Source organism: Schistocerca nitens, chromosome 7, assembly GCF_023898315.1.
Source record: "Schistocerca nitens isolate TAMUIC-IGC-003100 chromosome 7, iqSchNite1.1, whole genome shotgun sequence".
Classification (NCBI taxonomy): domain Eukaryota; kingdom Metazoa; phylum Arthropoda; class Insecta; order Orthoptera; family Acrididae; genus Schistocerca; species Schistocerca nitens.
Window position 1 is genome coordinate 347,634,853 of NC_064620.1, and position 23,848 is coordinate 347,658,700.

A 23,848-nucleotide genomic window follows, 5' to 3' on the forward strand; every position below is an offset into this window, starting at 1 on the left:
TCGGTCTCATCGGATTAAGGAAGGACGGGGAAGGAAGTCGGCCGTGCCCTTTCAAAGGAACCATCCCGGCATTTGCCTGGGGGGATTTAGGGAAACCACGGAAAACCTAAATGAGTATGGCCGGACGCGGGATTGAACCGTCGTCCTCCCGAATGCGAGTCCAGTGTCTAACCACTCCGCCACCTCGCTCAGTCATTATTTTAGTCAGTTAGTATAAGTTATAATACAGTATAACATTACACTGAGGTGACAAAAGTCAAGGAATAGAGATGTGCTCATATACGGAGGGCGGTAGTATCACGTAGACAAGGTATAAAAGAACAGTGCACTGACGAAGCTGTCGTTTGTACTCAGCTGATGCATGTGAAAAGGTTTCCGGTGTAATTATGCCCGCACGACTTTGAAAGCGAAGTAGTAGTTGGAGTTAGACACGTGGGACACTCCATTAAGGAAATCGTTAGGGAGTTCAATATTCCGAGATCTACAGTGTCAAGAGTGTGCCGAGAATACCAAATTTCAAGCATTACCTCTGACCACGTACAACGCAATGGCCGACAGCAACAGTGTTTCAGGAGAATTGTCAGTGCTAACAGACGAGGAACAGTGGATGAAATAAACTCAGAAATCAATGTGACACGTACGACGAACGTGTCTGTTAGGACAGTATGGCGAAATTTTGCGTTAATGGGCTATGACAGCAGACGACCGTCTCGAGCGCCTTAGCTAACGGTACGATAACACGTGTAGCGCCTCTCCTGAGCATATCGGTTCTACCCTAGACTGCTGGAAAACCGTAGGACTGGTAAGTGCTGATGGCAGAGTTCCACTGTGGGGCATTCCACACGAAGCCATAGGCCCAAGTGGTCAACAAGGCACTGTCTCAAGTAGGGATGCTTCCATAATGGTGTGTTTACAAGGAATGGACTGGTCCTCTGGTCCAACCAAACCGTTCACTGACAGAAAATACTTATGTTCGGCTACTTGGAGACCATTTGCAGTCATTCAGGGACTTCATGCTCCCAAACAACAACGGAATGTTTATGGATGACAATGTACTATGACACTGGGCCGCAATTGTTCGCGATTGGTTTGGAGAACATTATAGACAGTTAGAGCGAATGATTTGGTGACCGATCAACATGAATCCCATGGAAGATTTATGACAGGTAATCCAGAGGTCAGTTCGTGCAAAAAATCCTGCATCGGCAATACTTTCGCAATTGATGGCAGCATGGCGGCTATATAGGCTGCATCTGCAGGCGCCTTCCAACGACGTGTTGAGTCTATACCACGTCGACGTGTTGCACTACGCCGGGCAAAATGAGGTCAGACACGATATTAGACGATATCCCATGACTTCTGCCACCTCAGTGTATTTCGTTTTTTATTTATTTTTAATTTCACGGAAATTGGGTGCTTATTCTAAGCGCTGATATACTGCGCAGCCATTTTTGCAATACCAAAAAAAAAAAAAAAAGGCTCTGAGCACTATGGGACTCAACTGCTGTGGTCATAAGTCCCCTAGAACGTAGAACTACTTAAACCTAACTAACCTAAGGACATCACACACATCCATGCCCGAGGCAGGATTCGAACCTGCGACCGTAGCGGTCGCACGGTTCCGGACTGCGCGCCTAGAACCGCGAGACCACCGCGGCCGGCTGCAATACAAAAACGTGGCATTATTTTTCGTCAGACAGTGTTTGATTTTAGCCCCGGCTAGCCGATTTCGCGGTGCAGCAGAGTCCTGCTGTGTAGCTCTGATACAGACACTATAGGTTGCTGACTCAGCTACATAGATCTGATCGAAACTAGTCACACTATGAAAAACGTGCGGCTGGTTCTGACAAACAACCGATAGATATTAAACATTAATAGCAATTAATGTCTCCAAGTCTCAACATTTTTCATGAAATCATATTTTGACTAACAGTCGATTTGTCAATGATTCTTCAAAATTTTTTAGATTGTCAAAATTTTTTCTTGGGCAACCTAAACACCTCGAAAGAACTGTAAAATGTTACAAAAAGGTTTTGATGCAGAGGGATTGATGAGAAAAAGAGACATATTTTTGCAACTACTGAATAGAGGAAATGAGTAGGCAAGATACTTAAGGAACATTGAGGGCTTTTAAAAAGTACTAATGGACAAGAGGGCTAACTCCAGAGTTTAGCAGTTTGCTAGCTTGCTTATTACGATTCCTGGACGATCATGTTCTAATGAAAGAAGTTTTTCTTTTTTATATGGATTCAATACTTATTTAAGATCAACAGTGTTGCGAGATCGACCCATACATAGCGTTATTTTTCAAATTTTCGCCGACGTTACTAATGAACTAGAGCCAGATGATTTGTAAAAATACATTTATTTCGTGACACTCCAAGTGCAGCTCAGTTTTCACATTGTGCAAGTGACATTTTGTAATTAATAGAATTTAGTTATATAACTAACATTATACAATTAATTTCGACGTTCATTGTAGTTTATATCTGTCAAAAGCCTTCTGTTTATGATTTTTCCTTCTATTTACAATTTCCGTGGGGGGTTTCTCTTTTAGACAACTACCCACTCAGACAATATATGAACTGCCTGGTCTCTGCGCTTGTGGCTTCACTTCATATGTTGAACTGCACCTCACGTCTCCTACCGGGTGATGGTCTTTCAGAGCGGAGGCCCCTCCACCATCGTTGCCCTTTTTACCACAGCGTCTGCGTACGCAGTTACACTCCAAGGCAAAAAAAGGTATATAGATGTGTGTGCAGGCAAACAAGTGATCACAATTTCTGAAAAAGTGATGATTTATTAAAGAGATATTTGAGCAAGTCAGTAATGCGTAGGTACAGCTCTGGCCCTTATGCTAGCAGTTATTCGGCTTCGCATCTGATGGGTTGTTGGATGTCCTCCTGAGCGGTACCGTGCCAAATTCTGTCCAACTGGCGCTTTAGATCGTCAAAATCTCAAGATGGTTGCAGGGTACTGCACATAATGCTCCTAACGTTTTCAGTTGGGGAGAGATCCAGCGACCTTGCTGGCCAATGTAGGGTTTGTAGGGCACGAAGACAAGCAGTAGAAACTCTCGTCGTGTGTGTATGTGTGAAGGTGTTATCTTGCTGTAAAGTAAGCCCAGGATGGCTTGCCACGAAAAGGAACAAAACGGGGCTTAGAATATCGTCAACGTACCGTTGTGTTGTAAGGGTGCTGCGGATGACACCCAAAGGGGTCCTGCTACGAAGAGATTGGCACCCCGAACCATCACTCCTGGTTGTCGGGCTGTATTTAGGTTGCTGTCCAGGGCGTGTCCAGACTCGTGTTTGGTCTGAAATCTCATTGACTGGAGCAGAATTGTCTTGAGTGGTGAGTCTCGCTTCGAATGAGTACCGATAACCAGCGATGACGTATGTGGAGACGCCCCTGACAGCGGTGGGACACAAACCTCACTGGCGCCCGCAACGCGGCCAGAGAACCAGGAGTCATGCCCTGGGGTGCCATTTCAGTTCATAGTAGGACTCCTTTGGCTGTCATCCTTGGCAGCCTTAAAGCGCCGCGCGAGGTAGCCACGCGGTCTGAGGCGTCTTGTCACGGTCCGGGCGGTTCCCCCCTGCGGAGGTTCGAGTCCTCCCTTGGGCATGGGTGTGTGTCTCATCCTTAGCGTAAGTTAGTTTAAGTTAGATTAAGTAGCGTGTAAGCTTAGAGACCGATGACCTCAGCAGTTTGGTCCCTTAAGACCTTACCACAAATTTCCAATTTCCAGCCTTACAGTTCCGTTTTGTCGCCATTCGTGGCAAGCCTTCCTGGCCTTACATTTCAGCAACGTAGTACTAGACCTCCTAATGCTGGTCTCCGTGTTTCCAAACCCTACCTCAGTCAGGAAGGACGCCAGATCTCTAGCCAATTGAGGACTTTTGGAGCATTATGGGCAGAGCCCTGTAACCATATGGGAATCTGACGATCTAAAGCGCCAATTGGGCACAATTTGGCACGACATTTCTGTCAGTGGCAAGCCGATTAACTGCTAGCATAAGGGCCAGAGGTGGACCAAAGCATTATTGACTTTCTCAATTTGTGAACTCTTTCTCTTGAACAAATCATTCAAAGTTTCTAAAACTGTGATCATTTGTTTGTCTGTACATGTACATCATATCTACCGATATCCGTTCCATTCGGAAAATTCCTTAATGGTGCGTCTTTTTTTTTTTCTTGCAGTGTATTTAATGCGTACTCGTACTGGAGAACGCTGGCAGATGAACCAGTAGTTTACCTAAAAAGGTTACAGATAAAGCCCATGCCGTTCGTAGAGTCAACCATAATTTGATATAGTCTAGTCAGTTTGTTGCCCGTCCTCGCCTGATCTGTTTTACTCCCGCAGCCCCCACCATCCCGGCCGGAGCTAAGAGTCCTGTCACGGGCGCCTGCGGCTCTTTCGCCGCCGGCCTCCCGGGCAACACGGCGCCGCTTTCCATTTAATTCCACCTGCGGCCGTAGACGGACGTGATTGCAAGTCCAATTAGCGGAGTTGGCGGCGGCGTTTGCTATCGGAAACCGGCGCAAACACGGAGCCGGCCCCGACTCGTCCCCCCGCGTCGACGGCTTGCATCCCAATTGTATGCAGTAGCCGAGCCGAGCCCAGCCCAGCCGAACGCTCCCAGTCACGTGATTACATCCCATTTGTTTGTCCAGCTCGTGACGTCCTTTTAGAGTTCGCTTACTAGATTTCATTAATGAATCTCACTTGCGCAGCGGAATATTCTGGTGCGTCAAAACTCATTACAGGCTACCCGCGGCACACCAAAGCTTTTTAGAGTGCGCTTTATACGAGGGTAACACATAAAGTAACGGACCAGTGCGGTTGATTACTTCGCAGATTGATATCAGGTTAAGGGCATACCCAGCGAAGGCGGGAGTGATGAAATTCCCAACCACTGTAGGGAGGAAAAATCGCATCAGTTTCATGAAATCCAGAACACACTGCATGGGGCAAATAACCACATTCCGCGACACGCACATCTCGTGTACGCCGGCCACGTGATCCACACCAGTTCAGAGAGTAGTGCGAGCTTTATCAGTGTGAGTGGAGTGCAAAGGGGAGAGTGGTACTCACTGTGGAGCAGCGGCTGTTATTTGTGGAAAGTTACGTGACAAGAAAATCTTGGAATCGGTGTGGGCAGTTGTTTTCTGAGGAGTTTACTGGTGTCAAAGTGCCAGCAAAGGGTACCATGCAACGCTTAGTCCGAAAATGGCGTCAGCCAGCATTTGCTTTGAACTAGTAAAAAACAAAAAAAGTTGCGAAACGTGCCAGCACACCAGAAAATATGGTCGCAATTGACCAGAAAATGCCTCAGAAAACTACTAAATCAACCGGACGCCTGTCACAAGAGGCTGGCACATCACGTCCATCATGCGGGCGGATAGTCCACCTGGAACTGCACATGCATCCCTAACGAGTGTCTGTTGTTCATGGATAAAATCAGCAGATGCTCCTCAGCGCCTCCAGTTTTGAGAGTGGTTGTTCACTGAGGAAACAATGAATGGCCTGGACATGGGTCTGTTCTTGATGTATGATGAAGCCCGCCTTCGCCTGAGTGGGTATGTCAACTCACAGAATCACAGGTTCTGGCCAGCGGACAATCCGCATAACTCCCACGAAACACGATTTCATGACGAAAAGGTTGGGGTTTGGTGATCAGTGTCTGCACGCCTCATTATTGATCCCATCTTCATTCATTAGGCACTGACTTCGGCGCGTTACATTGCCAACATTTTGAAACCATTTGTGGTAGCATTAACGGAGGAGGAAAAGAGACCTACAGTTACTTCCAACTGGATGGAGCAACTGTCCATATAGCCGGCCGAACCTTGGAGTACATTTACACAGTCTTCAGGCCTGACAGAGTTGTTAGCAGTCTGATCGCGGCCCTAGCTAGCCACCCAGATCACCTTATCTGTTAGTATGTAATTACTTTGCGTGGGGAGCCCTCAAGTCTAAGGTATATCGCAACAATCCTAATACTCTTCAAAAGTTGCAGCAGAGCATTTATGATTAGACTGCAGCAATTCTAGCAGTCTAGCTTCAATCCGCCTTCAGCAATTTGCTGACCAGAGATGAATTTCGATCGCTTTAAACATCCGTTATAGTGAGGTAAGTACTGTATTTCTTTTCCTATGCTGTTTTTCTTTGTATCCTGGAACTCTATTCTCCGGGCCACTTTTATTTGCCCCACTCTGTATAACAGATACTGACTAATCCTAAGTGTACCCTGTGGCATTTTTCCTGAAATCTCAAAAATATTTTCCCGATCACCACTGTTGCACTTGCTATTGAAAACGCCAGATAGCTCTGGCTTCTCAAAGCTTCCTGTATCTTTGTAGCTTCCATTCGGATATTTTCTTGATTTGTGTACTTCAATCGGTAAAAACAGAACCCATTTCACTTCATTGTCCGCGTATCTGCGTGCCTGCCTGTCTGACTGTTAAGATCGCTTTTTCTCAAGAACGAGTTGAGGTATCAAATTGAAATTTGTGTCACATGCTAACGGTTGCGGTCCCTCCATTGTGGCAAACATTTAAGGTTTCAAGTCAGTGCAATCAAAAGATACTGCCATTTTTTGATACTCGCAAACTCATTCATCAAAAGCGCTAAGGGTACTTCCCGTTGACCCAAAATCATGACATTTGGCAAGAAACAATTTTTCACAGGACAAGTCAAGAAAAATATCCGAAAATTTTAATTTGTAATTATATCACATGTACTTGCGATTACAGATCTACAGTGCATCGCCGGCCGCGGTGGCCGTGCGGTTCTAGGCGCTCCAGTCCTGAGCCGCGCTGTTGCTACGGTCGCAGGTTCGAATCCTGCCTCGGGCATGGGTGTATGTGATGTCCTTAGGTTAGTTAGGTTTAAGTAGTTCTAAGTTCTAGGGGACTGATGACCACAGCAGTTGAGTCCCATAGTTCTCAGAGCCATTTGAACCATACATTGCATTAGTAATCTACCAGAATCTCAGGAACTACTGCAGGGAGTATGTTATGAGACCAAGAGGATTGTGTTATGAGACCAAGTCGCTGCAGTGTTCCATTATATTTTTATTGCGGTATTACAACTATTACAATACAATGTTACAATAGCAGCGTATTGGCCTCATATCACAATGTATAATGTCTTTATATGACATATACGACGCAATGGGCCCAGATGAACGCAAACTGTAGGGATTTTGATCCGGTTTTCAGTGATACGTTGAGTGATAAACGAGGAAAGTTTGCGTACGTAATTTACAGATATTTCGTGCTAATTGGCTGAGCTACAATAAGGCGAAGTCTCTTACCGCTTTGAAAACGGTACCTTCGCTGCTCGACTACGGCGGCGCGCTGGCACTAGCATCACTGGTCCTTTAAGAGTCGACAACATCTGTAATGTTTCAAAGCAAAATAAAACTGGTAATTGATGCAGGATTGAATTTCCGTTGTCTGGGATGAGATACTGATGTCCCATAAAATATCCGTTGAAGCATTCCACAGAACAACAAGCAGCGACTGTTTGTGCTCCGCAGTTCTGGGCATTCGACGTACAGCAGAAAGACTGGTCTGAATACCGAGCTCAGTTTGACGCCTGCTTCACTGCACAGCATACACTGACGAACAAAACATTATGACCACCTGCTTAATAACTTGTTGGTCCATCTTAGAAACGCAACACGTCACTGATTCTGCGTATCATGGATTCGACAGTTTGTTGGTAGGTTTCTGGAGGTATGTAGCACTAGGTATACATGCAAAAGTCACGTACTTTCCTTAAACAGCGCACCGCTGATTTGTTTAACGCTGTGATAGCGCTGGATACTGACCCAAAGAGGTTCCACTGAATTCACATCAAGCGAATTTCGTAGCCACATCAACATGCCTACACTATGATGCTCCTCAAACCACTTTAGCACGGTTCTGACTTTGACGGACAATTATCCTCCTAGAAGATGAAATCGCGCGCAGGGAAGACACAAAGAATGAAGGGAGGCAGGTGGTTCGCAGGTGTCAGCGTGTCTTGCAGGTGCTACGCAAGCGCAGGAGATTATTTCTCATCGCATAATATTGATCCCCCAATCCTGCGTTGCATGTTTCGAGCCGACATTCATCTCGATGACGGCCTTTGTGGAGAGGACCAGCGACCTAGTGTAGCAAAAATGTGATTCACTCGAAGTGCTGCCACGTTTACATTGATCAACGGTCGAATACCGATGGTCCGGTGACCACTGCAATCGTAATTAATGATGTCGTTGGGCCAAAATGTGAACAGGCAGAGGTGGTATGTCGCGGAGCTCTATGTTCAACAATGTACAATAAAGGTGTGCTCCGAAACACTTGTGCGTGCACCAGCATTGTGCTCTTTTGGCAGAGATGCCACAGATCGCCATATATCCGCTTTACAGAGGAGGCAAGCCTCCGAACCCCACGTTCTTTGAACAGACCAACCACTTACCAAAATCAAATGTGTGTGAAATCTTATGGGACTTAACTGCTAAGGTCATCAGTCCCTAAGCTTACACACTACTTAACTGAAATTATCCTAAGGACAAACACACACAGCCATGCCCGAGGGAGGACTCGACCCTCCGCCGGGACCAGCCGCACAGTCCATGACTGCAGCGCCTCGAGACCGCTAGGCTAATCCCGCGCGGCCCAACCACTTACCGCCCAGTGGTAGTTTCACTGTCGTTCCACCACTTTCAATAGATGCTACTGTAGCACGTGAACATTCGACCAGGTATGCTGTTTTCGAGACACTCATTCACAGGCTTTCGGCAACAAAAATATCACCTTTCTCAAAGTCGCTCACGTCAGTAGATTCCCCCATTTGCGGCCTGTGTTGTCGCTAGAATGATTCCCCATCCGTCTCTGATCTACTTATTTACTTTCCTTGCCGTGTCACGTTCCCGGAATACCACCAGGCGATATCCAACCTCGCGGTAGGCAGTGGCCAAGTTTTGACTTAGCAGTGTATTCAGTGTATGGACAGGAAACACATTTGTTGGCAACAGTAGGCGTCGCACTATACAGGCATATAAAATTTTTCCCGCCACCTACCCCAAGAATGTAGTGTTTGGTGATTTGCTTGCTATGTTAGATAAATAGTTTGATGAACAATTGGAGGTTGCTTCTACTCATTACAAGATTGATTTTCCGTTTGCTAATCAGCCTCATCAGACTTCCAAACAGTGGATAGCTGATTTACAAGGCCTGACCAGGCATTGCACGTGTAAGTCAGAATGTGGTGCATGCTACAATTGACGTTCAGGTTCAAGACGCTATCACACAGAACGTGTCTGATTCTAGAATCAGGGAACAAAAACTAGCTCTGGGAACGGCAAGTGGCCGACGCCATGCATAGCTTGTTCTGACTATCGGCGCCGTCTAGTCTACAGTATTTTTTGTTTATTGAGTGGGTCGGATTTGCCTAGTCCGTGCCCGATCACTCCTAAGTGAACGTCAGTTGCGATTTAGCTGTTGATTTATCTTTCTACCATTCTGTGGTGAAACATGTGCAGGTACGTGCATTTATTATCAGTTCTTTTTCTACAAATTAATTGTTTTTTCATAATTAGACACAAATTTTACTTTTATAGAAATCTCTCGAAACAAGCGTGGGTGTAATAGGAAATTATTCCCGGATGAAGACAAATTCTGTGTGTGATTACGTCAGTTTGGCAATACAAGGAAGTGTTGGGAGGTAAAAACTGTAGAGGGTAATCATAGGTCGAATGAAGCAACGAGGTTGAAATTGATAGAAATTGCGGTAATTTTTCAGAGATTGAGAGACTTGCACACGATAATGTGGAGAGCTGCATCAAACTAGTATTCGGCCTTAACACCATAACAACAATAACAACTGACACATCTGAAAGTTGAATACACACTATGTGATCAAAAGAATACGGCCGGCCGCGGTGGCCGTGCGGTTCTAGGCGCTCCAGTTCGGAATCGCGCTGCTGCTACGGTCGCAGGTTCGAATCCTGCCTCGGGCATGGATGTGTGTGATGTCTTCAGGTTTAAGTAGTTCTAAGTCTAGGGGACTGATGACCTCAGATGTTGAGTCCCATAGTGCTCAGAACCATTTGAACCATTCAAAAGTATACGGACACCTCCGGAAGCATACATCTTAGGTACATTGTGCTGCCACCTACTGCCAAGTACTCCAAATCAGCAGACTTCAGTAATCATTAGACATCGTGAGAGAGCCGAATGGGGCACTCCGCGGAACTCACGGACATCAAACGTGGTCAGGTGACTGGGTGTCACTTGTGTCGTGCGTCTGTACGCGAGATTTCCACACTCCTAAACATCCCTAGATCCAATGTTTCCGATGTGATAGTGAAGTGGAAACGTGAAGGGACACGTACAGCACAAAAATGTACAGGTCAACCTCGACTGTTTACTGACAGAGACCGCCGACAGTTGAAGAGGGTCTTAATGTGTAATAGGCATACATCTACCCATACCATCACACAGGAATTCCAAAATGCATCAGAATCCACTGCAACTACTATGACAATTAGGTGAGAGGTGAGAAAACTTGGATTTCATGGTCGAGTGGCTGCTCATAAGCCACACATCACGCCGGTAAATGCCAAATGACACCTCGCTTGGTGTAAGGAGCGTAAACATTGGACGATTGAACAGTGGAAAAACGTTGTGTGGTGTTACGAATCACGGTACACAGTGTGGCTATCCGATGGCAGGGTGTGGGCAATGGCGAATGCCAGGTCATCGTCATCTGCCAGTGTATGTGGTGCTAACAGTAAAATTCGGAGGCAGTGATGTTATTGTGTGGCTGTGATTTTCATGGAGCTTGCACTCATTGTTGTTTTGCGTGGCACTACCACATCACATCACAGGGCTACATTTATGTCTTAAGCTCCTTCTTGCTTCCCACTGTTGAAGAGCAATTCGGGGATGGCGATTGTATCTTTCAACACGATCGAGCACCTGTTCATAATGCACGGTCTGTGGCGGAGTGGTTACAAGACAATAACATCCCTGTAATGACCTGCACAGAGTCCTGACCTGAAACCTATAGAACACCTCTGGGATGTTTTGGAACGCCGACTTCATGCCAGGTCTCACCGAGCGACGGTGATACCTCTCCTGAGTGTAGTACTCGGTGAAAAATGGATTTCCATTCCCCAAGAAACCTTCCAGAACATGAGTGAACGTATGCTTGCGAGAGTGGAATATGTCATCAAGGCTAACGTTGGGCCAACACTATAATGAATTCCAGCATTACCGATGAAGGGCGCCACGAAGTTGTCTCATAAGTCATTTTCAGCCACGTGTCCTGATACTTTTGATCACATAGTGTAGATGACAACGATGATGATGAAATTTGGTTATCAACTGCGTGGTTATCAGCGCCCGTGCAAATCCCAATGTTTTCACTGTCCAGTCTCGCCACTTTCTCGAATGATGATGCGGACAAATAAACACCCTGACGCTCAACGGAGAAAATTGCTGAGCTGGCCCGGTATCGAACTCAGGACCCCGTAATCCAGAGGCAGTAACGCTAGACACTAGACCGTACGCTGTGGACTTTAATACATATTATGGGGTGTGTGAGAAAAGTAACGAGGCTGACAATACTCCGAGCTATCTGGCAAAGCTCTGTTATGGTATTTGTGCAGATCAGTATGTTCATCACTTCTAGATGCTCAGTCCGAGTTGCAGCTGACACGCGACTTCTGAGAACGCCATCAGTGAAGTTGTGTCTTTGTTGTGTGTTGCGCAAATGGAACAGCATAATTTAGGGCAACGTTATGCCATCAAGTTGTGCGTTAAGCTTGGGGAATCTGCGAGTGTGACCTTTGAAAAGTTGAAACAAGCCTGTGAGCAACATTCTTTATCAAGGACACAAGTTTCTCGTTGGCACAAATCATTTTTCGAAGGTCGAGGGCATATTGAAGTTGAACCTCGCTCGGGGAGACCTCCAGCTTCAAAAACCGACGAACACGTCGAACGAATGTGTTGTGAGATCAGACTTTTAAAATAACCATGATGGGTGACCTGTAAAACCTAAATACATTCATTGTACATCACATTTTGACCGAAATTTTGCATATGTGAAAGGTTTGTGCAAAATGGTGCCGAAAAACCTCACAACTGAGCAGAAGGACAATCGAAGAAAGGTCTGCGATTATCTTCTGTAGAGGATTGCCAATGACCACGAATAGTTCAGTCGTGTGATAGCATGTAACGAATCCTGGATTTTTGGGTTCGATCCTGAGACGAAGCGACAAAATGGGGATTGCACTCTGAGACATCTCCTCGACCTAAAAAAAGATCAAATCAGTGCTGATTTGCTTTTTTGTAGCATGGGTATCGTGCATACAATATTTGTACCTCCAGACCAAACTCCAGTGTTTCACAGAGATGTCCTTGAAAGGCTCAGGAAGAGGGTGAATCGAGTGTGACCGGACACTGAAGGCAAGTGGGTGCTGTATCATAACAACGGCCACTTCTATCAAGAAATTTTTGATCTCCAAACGGATTCTTGATTTTCCACTGGTCCCCTACTCAACTGATCTGAGTCCACGCGTTTTTTTTTTCCAAAACTGAAAAACGCCTTAAAAGGACGTAATTCTGAGACCCTGGAGAACAAAAGAATGTGACCGACATGTTAAAGGCTCTACCAGTTGAATCGTTTTAGCATTGCTGCCAATACTGGGTTCGACGACTCCAAAGGCATATAGCTGCCGAAGGAAATAGTGTGAAAGGGACAATATTGTTGGAAGTAAGGTCCGCCAGTTACGCAAAACACCGTTTTTCCCAATTCCCAAACATGTTTCAGCACCTCTGTGCCATCATCAGTAGGTTTCAGTTTTATTTAATCTGTAATGTGAACATTTTTACTAAATGATTACAAAATTACAGAAATATTTAGTTCAAACAACAATTTGTTTCTTTTTCTTAATACCTTTACATTCGGTTTTTCATGGTTTTTAAGGACCACTTGTGTATTTTTTGTTACAGATAGCTTGTCATCTGCAACCAAACGATGTTGATGAGAAATTTTGATGGGGGTTAACCTATCATCTTATGCTTTAAATGTAATTTATTTTGTTGCGATATTTCGCGAATATATTCGTTTTTAGTTACGTTTTTGGGTGGCAAGCCCTTTTTTCTCAGCATCCTGATGAGGTGTTGTGAATCACACGTAAATATAGCACATATTTTAACAAATATGGTCGTGAAAGCACTTTGTACTTCACCAAAACGCCCAGTAATCGTGGTTGTTCAGTGTCCCAGACCAGTCAGTGTTCATTTGTTCACTTGTGAGTTTGGCGCCAAATTTGAGTTTTGTTTACATTTTATCTTTGTGTGTGTGTGTGTGTGTGCGCGCGCGCGTGTGTGTGTGTGTGTGTGTGTGTGTGTGTGTGTGTGTGTGTGTGTGTGTGTGTGTGTGTGTGTGTGTAGGCTTTTTAGCTATATGTGTTGCCGTTTTTGTAAAGTTCCTTTAATGTGTTACATAGTGTGCCCTTGCAGGGTGTAGTGTATTCATTTATGACTGTTTTCCTTCTGCTGTTGCCTTCTGTATATGGAAGTTTTCCTCAATGCTCAGTTTGCTGTATAGGCTGTGGCTGGGTTTTAGCATTATTGTCTGTTTCTATTTTAGTTAGGTGGTGATTGTGTGCTATTAGATGGTCAACAAATTTGCTATGGGAGCTGTTGATTTTCAAAGCTCTGAGATGTTCTGAATATCTGGTTTTGAAGTTTCCGCATGTCTGTCCTATGTATACTGACTACCAAGTGTTGCATGTGAGTTCATATATTCCTGATCTGTTAAATTTATCCATGTGTGTTTCTCGTGTTCTGATCCTTTTTCTGTGTTGTGTTCTCTGTTATGTATCCTATCTAGAGTCCCTGTTTCTTTAATATGTTGTCTATTCTGTGAACAATTTTGTTATTGTAGGTGAGTATGTGCCATTTCGTTTTGTGTGTGTTGTTGCTCTTTTGTCTTGTGTGTGGTCATTGCTTGTGTTTTGTGTGGTTCTGTATTGGTTGAGGACGTGTGTGTGTGTGTGTGTGTGTGTGTGTGTGTGTGTGTGTGATATGTTCATTTCTGTACTGTTTACATATTTTTTTGATTTAATTTGTCTACCATATGGATATCATAACCATTTTTCACCGCTGTTTGTTTTATTCTGTTTAGTTCTTGTGTGTAGCTCTGATTGCTCATGGGTGTTCTGTTTACTCTATGGAGCACGAATTTAAGTTTGCTTGTTTATGTGTTAATGGGTGGTTCGATAGATTGTGAATGGTGATGCTTGTGGTTGTTGGTTTCCTGAATATTGTGTTTCGCATAACTGGTGGACCTTGCATCAAACAATTTTAACTGCAAACACGGTAAACACAAGGAGCTGCATATCCAAAGGACAGTACTGTGGTTGAAAAACATAAAAGCTTTGTTAGATCACTCTCATTACTTTTCCCACACACCTTGTGTGATAGCAATAAAAACTTGAATGAGGACCTGAACGATTTTCTAGTATGACTTAAGATTTTAAGAAGTTTACATATAACCGCGAATAAAACAAAATTGTTGGAAAGGAGGAGCACTCTCGTTGACTCTATTATTTCTTTGTTTAATGAAGTGCCTGGGAAAGACTTAAATTTTATTTGTTCGATCTTCAACTGATTATTTTTCGTAGTTTGAATAAAGGTATGTTTTTTGTCTAACATTAGCTAGGTGGTAAACTTTATTGGGCGTCTAAACATATTCAGGTGTAAAATTATGGCACGATGTTTGGTAGCCAATAGCCTAATGCACATGGCGCAGCCTAAAGCGAGTACTTACAAAGGTCGAGTTGGTCATGATGACCCTGGTGGTGAGGTTCTCCGCGTTGAGGAGAGAGACGCCGCCAAACTGGTCGCGAAACACCAGCTCGGTCTCTGTAACAGAGCGGAGGAGTACCAGGTGAGACTACACCCGAAACATTCGTGGCAGCGAGAAGGCTACTAGACACAAGGCAAGGTCCTGTGAGACACTCTCGCCTTCTGATTGACCGAACACAACTTTTTATGATTCTAATGTGCTACTAAAGTATTTCTAATGAAAGAATCCTATTTTAAATTAAGTTACATTATTAATTTTCACTGTATGAATTTCTACGCAAACATTTGCTGGCATAGTTGGCGATGCATTTCAACGGTTAATAGTGCCTTTATTGACAAATTAGTTCATAGGTAGGAAGAAAATTGCTTAATTCATATCCCTTATACATTTTAAAATCTGGCTTACAATGAGAAAAGTGCAACAAAATACATTCAACTAGTAATATGTAATATAGTAATAAAGTAGTAATATGCCGTTGTGACACTGCTCAGCATCAAAATATTTTAAATGAAATGAGCTAAGATTCGTTAATTTGATGCAATTGCGTTCGAAAGTATCGTTAAAATCCGCATATTGGCTCTAATTTTCGACCTGTAGCCATTATCTGTAATTTCGCCTTTTCACTAAATATCGGGTCGAAACGTAGACGGCTGGGAGTACTAAATGGGCAGTTCGTAATCCTCACAATGGGTTATGACTAAACAGTCGGGTACAAGCCGTACAGATGTTAAACATCTGATCAGTACCATCGTGAACAGGTGCGAGTCTTCCGATCTTAACAATTCTTGCAACAAAGCATAATGTTTTGATTCTTCTCAAAGTGATTTCATGATAATTGTATACTACGTGTTAGCAATAGAATTTTAACAGATACGTACACCTATGTTAATAGTGCAAATTACCTCTGCTATATTTCCTGTGAAGTAACGTTACTACGGAAAATTCTTCAGTTATGCTTTTATATAAATGTATATTTCTTGTAGTAAGGGAATACCAGTACCCGCCACCCACCGCCCTGCCCCCTCCCTGAAATACTTGATTCATTAAATGACGCCGGCCGTCGTGACCGAGCGGTTCTAGGCGCTTCAGTCCGGAACTGCGCTTCTGCTACGGTCACAGGTTCGAATCCTGCCTCGGGCGTGGATGTGTGTGATGTCCTTAGGCTAGTTAGGTTTAAGTGGTTCTGAGTCTAGGGGACTGATGACCTCAGATGTTAAGTCCCATAGTGCTTGGGTCCATTTGATTTGAGCACCAATCTCGAGAAACAAAAGAAAAGAAAGATAAATAGCAAACAAAGATAACCAAGTAAAAGAAAACAAAATAAAAGAGACAAAAACAAAACATGATCAACTATGACCCGCCTCCACGTGGCGGGACACGGGCAACGGTGCGATCGGATGCGGGGACTGGTGAGGAGGTTCAGCCACATCAGCGCCCATATACCGATCGCAGCGGCTAAGTGGTCAATAAAGATCCACCTTAAGCAATTAGGTGGTGGGTCGTAAAATCAGGGCGGCAAGTGGAAAAAAGTGCTCAGAGCCATTTGAACCTTAAATGACTAAACTCGCGTGTGTAAAACACCTTCACTTGAACGAAGAACATTTAGTTAGCCACCAACTGTTTGACCTGTACGAGGTGCATTCAAGTTCTAAGGCCTCCGATTTTTTTTTCTCCAGACTGGAAAGAGATAGAAAAAAGCGCATTGCTTTAAAATGAGGCCGCGTTCATTGTCAATACGTCCAAGAGATGGCAGCACCGTACGGCAGATGGAATTTTACCGCCAGTGGCGAGAATGAGAACTGTTTTAAATACTTAAAATGGCGACGTTTTTCTTACTTGAACAGCGTGCAATCATTCGTTTTCTGAATTTGCGTGATGTGAAACCAATTGAAATTCATCGACAGTTGAAGGAGACATGTGGTGATGGAGTTATGGATGTGTCGAAAGTGCGTTCGTGGGTGCGACAGTTTAATGAAGGCAGAACATCGTGTGACAGCAAACCGAAACAACCTCGGGCTCGCACAAGCCGGTCTGACGACATGATCGAGAAAGTGGAGAGAATTGTTTTGGGGGATCACCTCCAGAGTTGGAATTTCTGTGGGTTCTGTGCACACAATCCTGCATGACGACCTGAAAATGCGAAAAGTGTCATCCAGGTGGGTGCCACGAATGCTGACGGACGACCACATGGCTGCCCATGTGGCATGTTGCCAAGCAATGTTGAGGCGCAACGACAGCATGAATGGGACTTTCTTTTCGTCGGTTGTGACAATGGATGAGACGTGGATGCCATTTTTCAATCCAGAAACAAAGCGCCAGTCAGCTCAATGGAAGCACACAGATTCACCGCCACCAAAAAAATTTCGGGTAACCGCCAGTGCTGAAAAAATGATGGTGTCCATGTTCTGGGACAGCGAGGGCGTAATCCTTACCCATTGCGTTCCAAAGGGCACTACGGTAACAGGTGCATCCTACGAAAATGTTTTGAAGAACAAATTCCTTCCTGCACTGCAACAAAAACGTCCGGGAAGGGCTGCGCGTGTGCTGTTTCACCAAGACAACGCACCCGCACATCGAGCTATCGTTACGCAACAGTTTCTTCGTGATAACAACTTTGAAGTGATTCCTCATGCCCCCTACTCACCTGACCTGGCTCACAGTGATTTTTGGCGTTTTCCAACAATGAAAGACACTCTCCGTGGCCACACATTCACCAGCTGTGCTGCTATTGCCTCAGCGATTTTCCAGTGGTCAAAACAAACTCCTAAAGAAGCCTTCGCCGCTGCCATGGAATCATGGAGTCAGCGTTGTGAAAAATGTGTACGTCTGCAGGGCGATTACGTCGACAAGTAGCGCCAGTTTCATCGATTTCGGGTGAGTAGTTAATTAGAAAAAAAATCGGAGGCCTTAGAACTTGAATGCACCTCGTATTAGCGCAAACACGTTTAGAAAAACGTTTGACATTATGCGTAAAGTTTGTTCGAAGTCACTAAGTGCTTCCATTATAAAACTCTGGATAAGTACAGTCTTGGTAATTTGCCATTCTTTCTTAAGAACGTTTTTCACACATCTGAATGAGTATGACGTCATATTGTAACGTTCTTTAAAAAATGAAATAATAAACTTTTCGATTACGTTCAATGAATGTCTCATCGTTGGAATGAGTACTGAACTCGAAATGTTGCGTGTTGTAAACTAAACACGAAAATGGTGTGCTTACTCTGTGGTATTGTTAGCAAAACTTCAGACGAATTGATTGGGCAATGCAGCTCCCAATACCAATAAAGAAATACTGTCACTGCAAAATACATTCAGCTCCTTAGGCACTGAATCATCTGGCCCTGTTCAAAGCTGATAACTTTGGTCCCTGCGAACATAACAAATAAATTAAATTGTCTAACCTCCGGTTTAACATGCTAAATTTCAGGCAAAATATTTTATTACCCGTAACTCCGTAACTAAACATTTGCGAACCTGTGGTTATATGAACGTTTTTCTTTAGTTTCACTTGTAGAATAACGTATTTTAATATTTGCGTATCTTCGTGAATCACACTGTATAACAGGAGATTTGGAAGGGTTTAATATGCTGTTGACGAAGACGTTAGTAGGGCCGGAGATCTTGACTTTCGAAAGTGTTTTGGAGTTGGCAAAACGTGTGTAACAAAGCACGCGCAATTCTTCGATACCCTCTGAGGGAAATCAGCCTTCAAGATAAAGCTCGTAGTTTGTCAATACCCACGGCTTCTGTTTGTCAGAGTGGATATCTTTTAAGTGGTCGCCTTACCGTTCTACCGACTGTAAAGTTGTAATTAACAAAGAAGGAAGTAACGGTGTTTGCCTAAAGGTCATATTAAGTCCGTACCACTGCACAACGTGCTAACATTCTAAAAGGAATTACGCAACGGTAGATTAAAACGTTCTGTCGACAAGGGGCATCTTGAGATTATCTCAGCCTGGTTACATCACAGTTTCTTTATAGGGGTGCTATGGAACTGTAGTTTATGTAATTTAGTACCTCTTGTTTCCAGCACGTTCGTAGCTGCACCACTAACTGGACTATGCTTGTCGCTATAGACTAACCGTTTTGCGTCCATGTGTCCCCACTTCAACGCTTGATCTGCTGCCCAGGTGGAAATAAACATTAATGGCTTGCTCTCGTCACATCACATATGTATTTGGAGACACCTCAGACTGATACATTTATCCATCATGCTAGAAAGTTTGTAGCATCATCACTGAAACACCCTGTATATACACCCGGCGCCTTTAACTTCTTCGCTCTTTAGCACCGTTGGATTACATTTCCAGACATGAGTTACTGTTTAAGATGTAATGTATTCATTCCCTCTACAGGTCCTAAAAGTCTGTAACGAGAGTTTCGACACACCCTGTTATCCGAATATTGGCAAGATTATTATTTAAACCGGTTCTTTTCTGCTCCAGCAGCCGAATCATTGAATAGTATTAATACTTCAGAAAATTATGGTCTAAATTTAATTGCCTGAGTTTAATCAAAGATTCTCTTTATCAGTTTAACTGGTTACTATGCCGACCATGGATTACTGTTGCGACCAAGATCAGCGAATGCAATTATCTCTGGTTGGCGTATTAAAAATTCTCAAATGTGGAAAGTTATTTTGCGGAGTTCTTGATCACTTTAGACACTTCCTGAATAGTAAAACTGATTAGTTTTGAGTGATATACCCTATGGTCTAGAAATATTTCAGTATTCACTGTTTATAACAAGTTTATGTGATTACCAAGTCATAGATTAAACGATATTTTTAGTGTCGAACTGCATTGTAAATGGTTCAAATGGCTCTGAGCACTGTGCGACTTAACTTCTGAGGTCATCAGTCGCCCAGAACTTAGAACTAATTAAACCTAACTAACCTAAGGACATCACACACATCCATGCCCGAGACAGGATTCGAACCTGCAACCGTAGCGGTCGCTCGGTTCCAGACTGTAGCGCCTAGAACTGCATTTTAAATTGTCCTTCAGGAAAGATCACTCCTGTTCTTGATCGTCAAACACATCTCAATATAAATAAACTCGGTTCAGTATTTTTCAAAACAATTCGTTTCATAAACACTTTTATCTTCTTTTCCGAATACGCAAAACGTTTTATTTCGGATCAGTACGTACGACTACTGCCACGCAAATAATTTAATATACATGTCTGAAAACGTGGCTGTCACAGACGTTCTCTGATACAGATCTCAGTAAAACAGAACATACATCACTTCATTTTTTTTCGTTTTGAAACAATTTTACGTTGCTCGATTAACATAGGCCACAGCATCTAAGGGGAGCTTCCGGTATCTTCGTCTCGCGCGGGTCCGTCTGCTTCCGGCAACAGAAACATTTCCTATAAGATCCCCTCGGCTGCGCTTAGCTCCACCCCTCTCATAAAACATAAAAAAGAAACACCTAGACACATTTGCAGTTCTCAAAACGAATTAACAGCACTTTAATAAATTCGAGTGGACACTAACCATAAGTCGATGTTACGATAACTTATACAGAAAAAACCATGTATCGTCACGCTGATCACCAGTTAATGTATTAGACCAGGTTACGTGTCACCTACAGATAACAGTCTGGGAGCGTCTGTGGCTATCCAATTTACGTCATTCCCAAAACTGACATTTTACGTTCAGCCACGTAATAACTTCGGCTTACTGCACAGAATGAGATTACCTTTTCTGCAGGCGCGCAGCTGGTTAGTGGATCGCTTCATAAAACCAATAATGCGCCGCCAGTAGCGAGTTTAGTTGCGTGAGGCTGCGAGGTCGCTAAAATAGCAGATAACAGGCGTGCGCAATTGTACGGTTCACCAGTTACCAGAAAAAAAGTACAGCCGCTGATCTAAATTTTTTCTCGGATTAAGGAACGTATAATTATCAAATGGCTAAAAGGGTCAACTAATACCAGTCGCAGGTTCCCTATCTTCCGCTTTCCAAGGACAATAAAATTTGATTTTCAATCTTTCATATAATTCTTGACCTACTTTAAAAATTTAAAATACTGCCATAATCTACTCATTAAGAGGTATAATCGGATGCCACAGATTTAAGGCAATAAGACAAGTAAAGTGAGAAACCGCGTAAATGTCTTGAGGCAGCGCAACTGACGATGGCTCGCAGATTACTGAGACCATATTCGTCCATTATTTAAGAATGAGAGCGCTTAGAGACTTCCAAAAAACTTTACACATTATTTCAAACCTTTTCGAAACTTTTCTCACTGCCACCTCCCACAAAATAATGAGAGGAAAAAAAATTTATCGCTTATTACATTTTCGCTTTACGTGTAGTAAAACAGCAGCATTTGGCATGACACTGTAATTTATTACTTCTTTACTACTTATTCTTTCGGAACACATGTTGCGGAAAGTATCCGCAAAAGAATTTAGAAATAATTTCAAATCTTTTGGTTCTGACTGTGCTATTACTATATGGGCGAATAATCTAAAACTAGTAAAACCAACATTATTGGGTTCTGCATCTGCAAACATGAAGGTTTTATATTCTGAATGTTAAACGCAGGATTTGTCAAAAATGACTTAACGAATTTGAAAATTTGTACAAACTTATTCGTTTTAACCCATGTGGTATACTAGTACAGAATCGCGCCACCGTAAGCGCCATCGGCAGTTGCAGCAAATATGGCTGCCTTCACCGTTTCCGAGCCTGTGTATTTTGGTTTGTACATTCAAAATCTGCAACACTGTGCAACGTAATTTTCGTTTAGAGTATTGTAAAAATTCTCACAGTAGGCCTACTGTTAATGAGTGGCGTAAGTGTTTTACTGAAACTAGATGTTCTGAAAGATATAAAAAATCTTCATGTCGTCCCCATGTACCTGACACCGAGCGAGGTGGCGCAGTGATTAGCACACTGGACTCGCATTCGGGAGGACGACGGTTCAATCTCGTCTCCGGCCATCCTGATTTAGGTTTTCCGTGATTTCCCTAAATCGCTTCAGGCAAATGCCGGGATGGTTCCTTTGAAAGGGCACGGCCGATTTCCTTCCGCATCCTTCCCTCACCCGATCTTGCGCTCCGTCTCTAATGACCTCGTTGTCGACGGGACGTTAAACACTAATCTCCTCCTCCTCCTCTTGCACCTGACGACGTCTTAGACCAAGTGAGGCAAACCTCTGTGAACAGTCATACAAAAGAGACTCAGTGTGCTTCTCGGGAGTTGGGTGTCTCACATATGACTGTTTGGCGTATATTGGGAAAACGGTTGGATCTCAAACCACACTTGTAAGTAGTTTTGTAAATGGGTAGAGGAGTGCTAATTTCATAACCTGCACGTGCACTGGGTCCAATACTTCTCAACTTGTTCTTTTTGGGATTCATCAAGGACACTAAGTTTATTCCACAATTACTGGCTTCTCTACCAGAGCTGAGACCTAGACTCTACCTCTCAACTGAGGAAGTGTCATGTATGACATGCTACAACGAGTTTTGGCACGAAATCGATTTTATAATCAATGTAAGTCACATTAATCCTGTTTAGGCATAAGGCGGAAAGCTTGAAGCCTTTTGCTATAAAATGACACCCAAGCCATTCTATAAGATAAATGAATAAATCAGTATGAGTTATCAAAGTTGTAAAGTCCTTTTCGACACACATGTTATTTAACGCATTACCTTGTCTCTCAAGTAGAGAGATATTTTAAGTTGTTGTATATGTGGTAGTTCGTTTCTTCAAGGAATTGGGGGTGACAGTGGTGCTGTTACTTGTTCATTGTCTAAAAGAGAGATATGTAAGCATGAAAATAACATTGTGAGGGCTGTAGAATGAGCGACACCGATACAAAACTTATATTGTGAAGAGGCTATACAAAGAGGAACTTATGTAATAGCACAAGCGTACTACTAGTACGTTGAAAACTTTTGAAGGATTTCATTTTCTTGTGTGCTGCTGTGCAACAAATTCTTGACGTTCCTCTCAGTTTGGACCGTCTTTTTTTCAAACGCGCTTCGTCACTTTAATAGGCGTTTCTGAAAATAATTTCGTTCGTTCAAAATAGGGTGCGTATAGACGCTGTGGCATCTAAGTTAAGGAACTTAAGCAGTCATAATTTTATAAAAGTCAAGAATTACATCTGACTTTTATCTGGTATACAGATGAGCTTTAAAATCGCATTATGCCCGTCTTTGTAAGAAGTTAGCTTGAAAAAATAAATTGTAGGTGACAGAGCACCACTAAAACGCCCCACAGTGAAGTTCACAGGGAACAATGACACTTCAGGAGCTTTGGGAATGTCTCCAATGTGTACTACTCTCTGAGGATCAATGTTGCGTAAGATCTGCGTATAGCTTGCGGTTGTTTGTTCACCTCGACCCTTTCTGTGCTCAGTAATTCTGGAAGCGAGCGGATAGGCGTTTTTTTTTCGCACACTCCATTTAATTCACTTGTTTCGGGATTACCGAAGTGTCCGATTCCACCCATCTGCTTTCACCGATGACGTCATCAATATGGCGCAAATGGCTGTTCTAAGCGTCTACAATATGGCGCCTATGATGTCACTACACACACACACGGAAACCAACACGAAGATACGTATAAGTAAGACAATAACATCTCCCTCCAACAATACAATCAAACTAACGGGGCAGCCGCGGGAATTGGGGGTTTTAGGGAGGGGACAAGCTAAATATAACAGTAAAGAAAAAGACACATCACCAGTTCCGCAACAGCAATATCAGACTGGATACGTCCAGTACATTGACTATAACTTTGCATAACACTAAATATTTGTGCATCTCCTTCTAAAAATCTTTCATACGATCCTGGAACAAAGTATCGTCTAATCTTCGTCTTATCCAAAAACGCTCCGTAGTCAAGTGGCTTTATATGTTATCGAATAGTTAGATTCTCTGTCGGAATACCATAGCCGATTTTTTTCTGTTCCGTAGGGAGCCTGTATCTCTGCCACATTGTGAACTATACAT

The 23,848-nt window shown here is 43.4% G+C and overlaps 1 protein-coding gene across 1 annotated transcript in view; it reads right to left on the reverse strand.

The window, feature by feature from the left end:
- The window catches only part of LOC126195613 (inactive dipeptidyl peptidase 10-like), an 801,628-nt gene that overhangs the window by 564,237 nt on the left and 213,543 nt on the right, over positions 1–23,848 (reverse strand). The window contains exon 3 of the mRNA XM_049934238.1: positions 14,837–14,931. Coding sequence (XP_049790195.1) covers positions 14,837–14,931 — 95 coding nt within the window. The remainder of the gene's footprint in view (positions 1–14,836; positions 14,932–23,848) is intronic.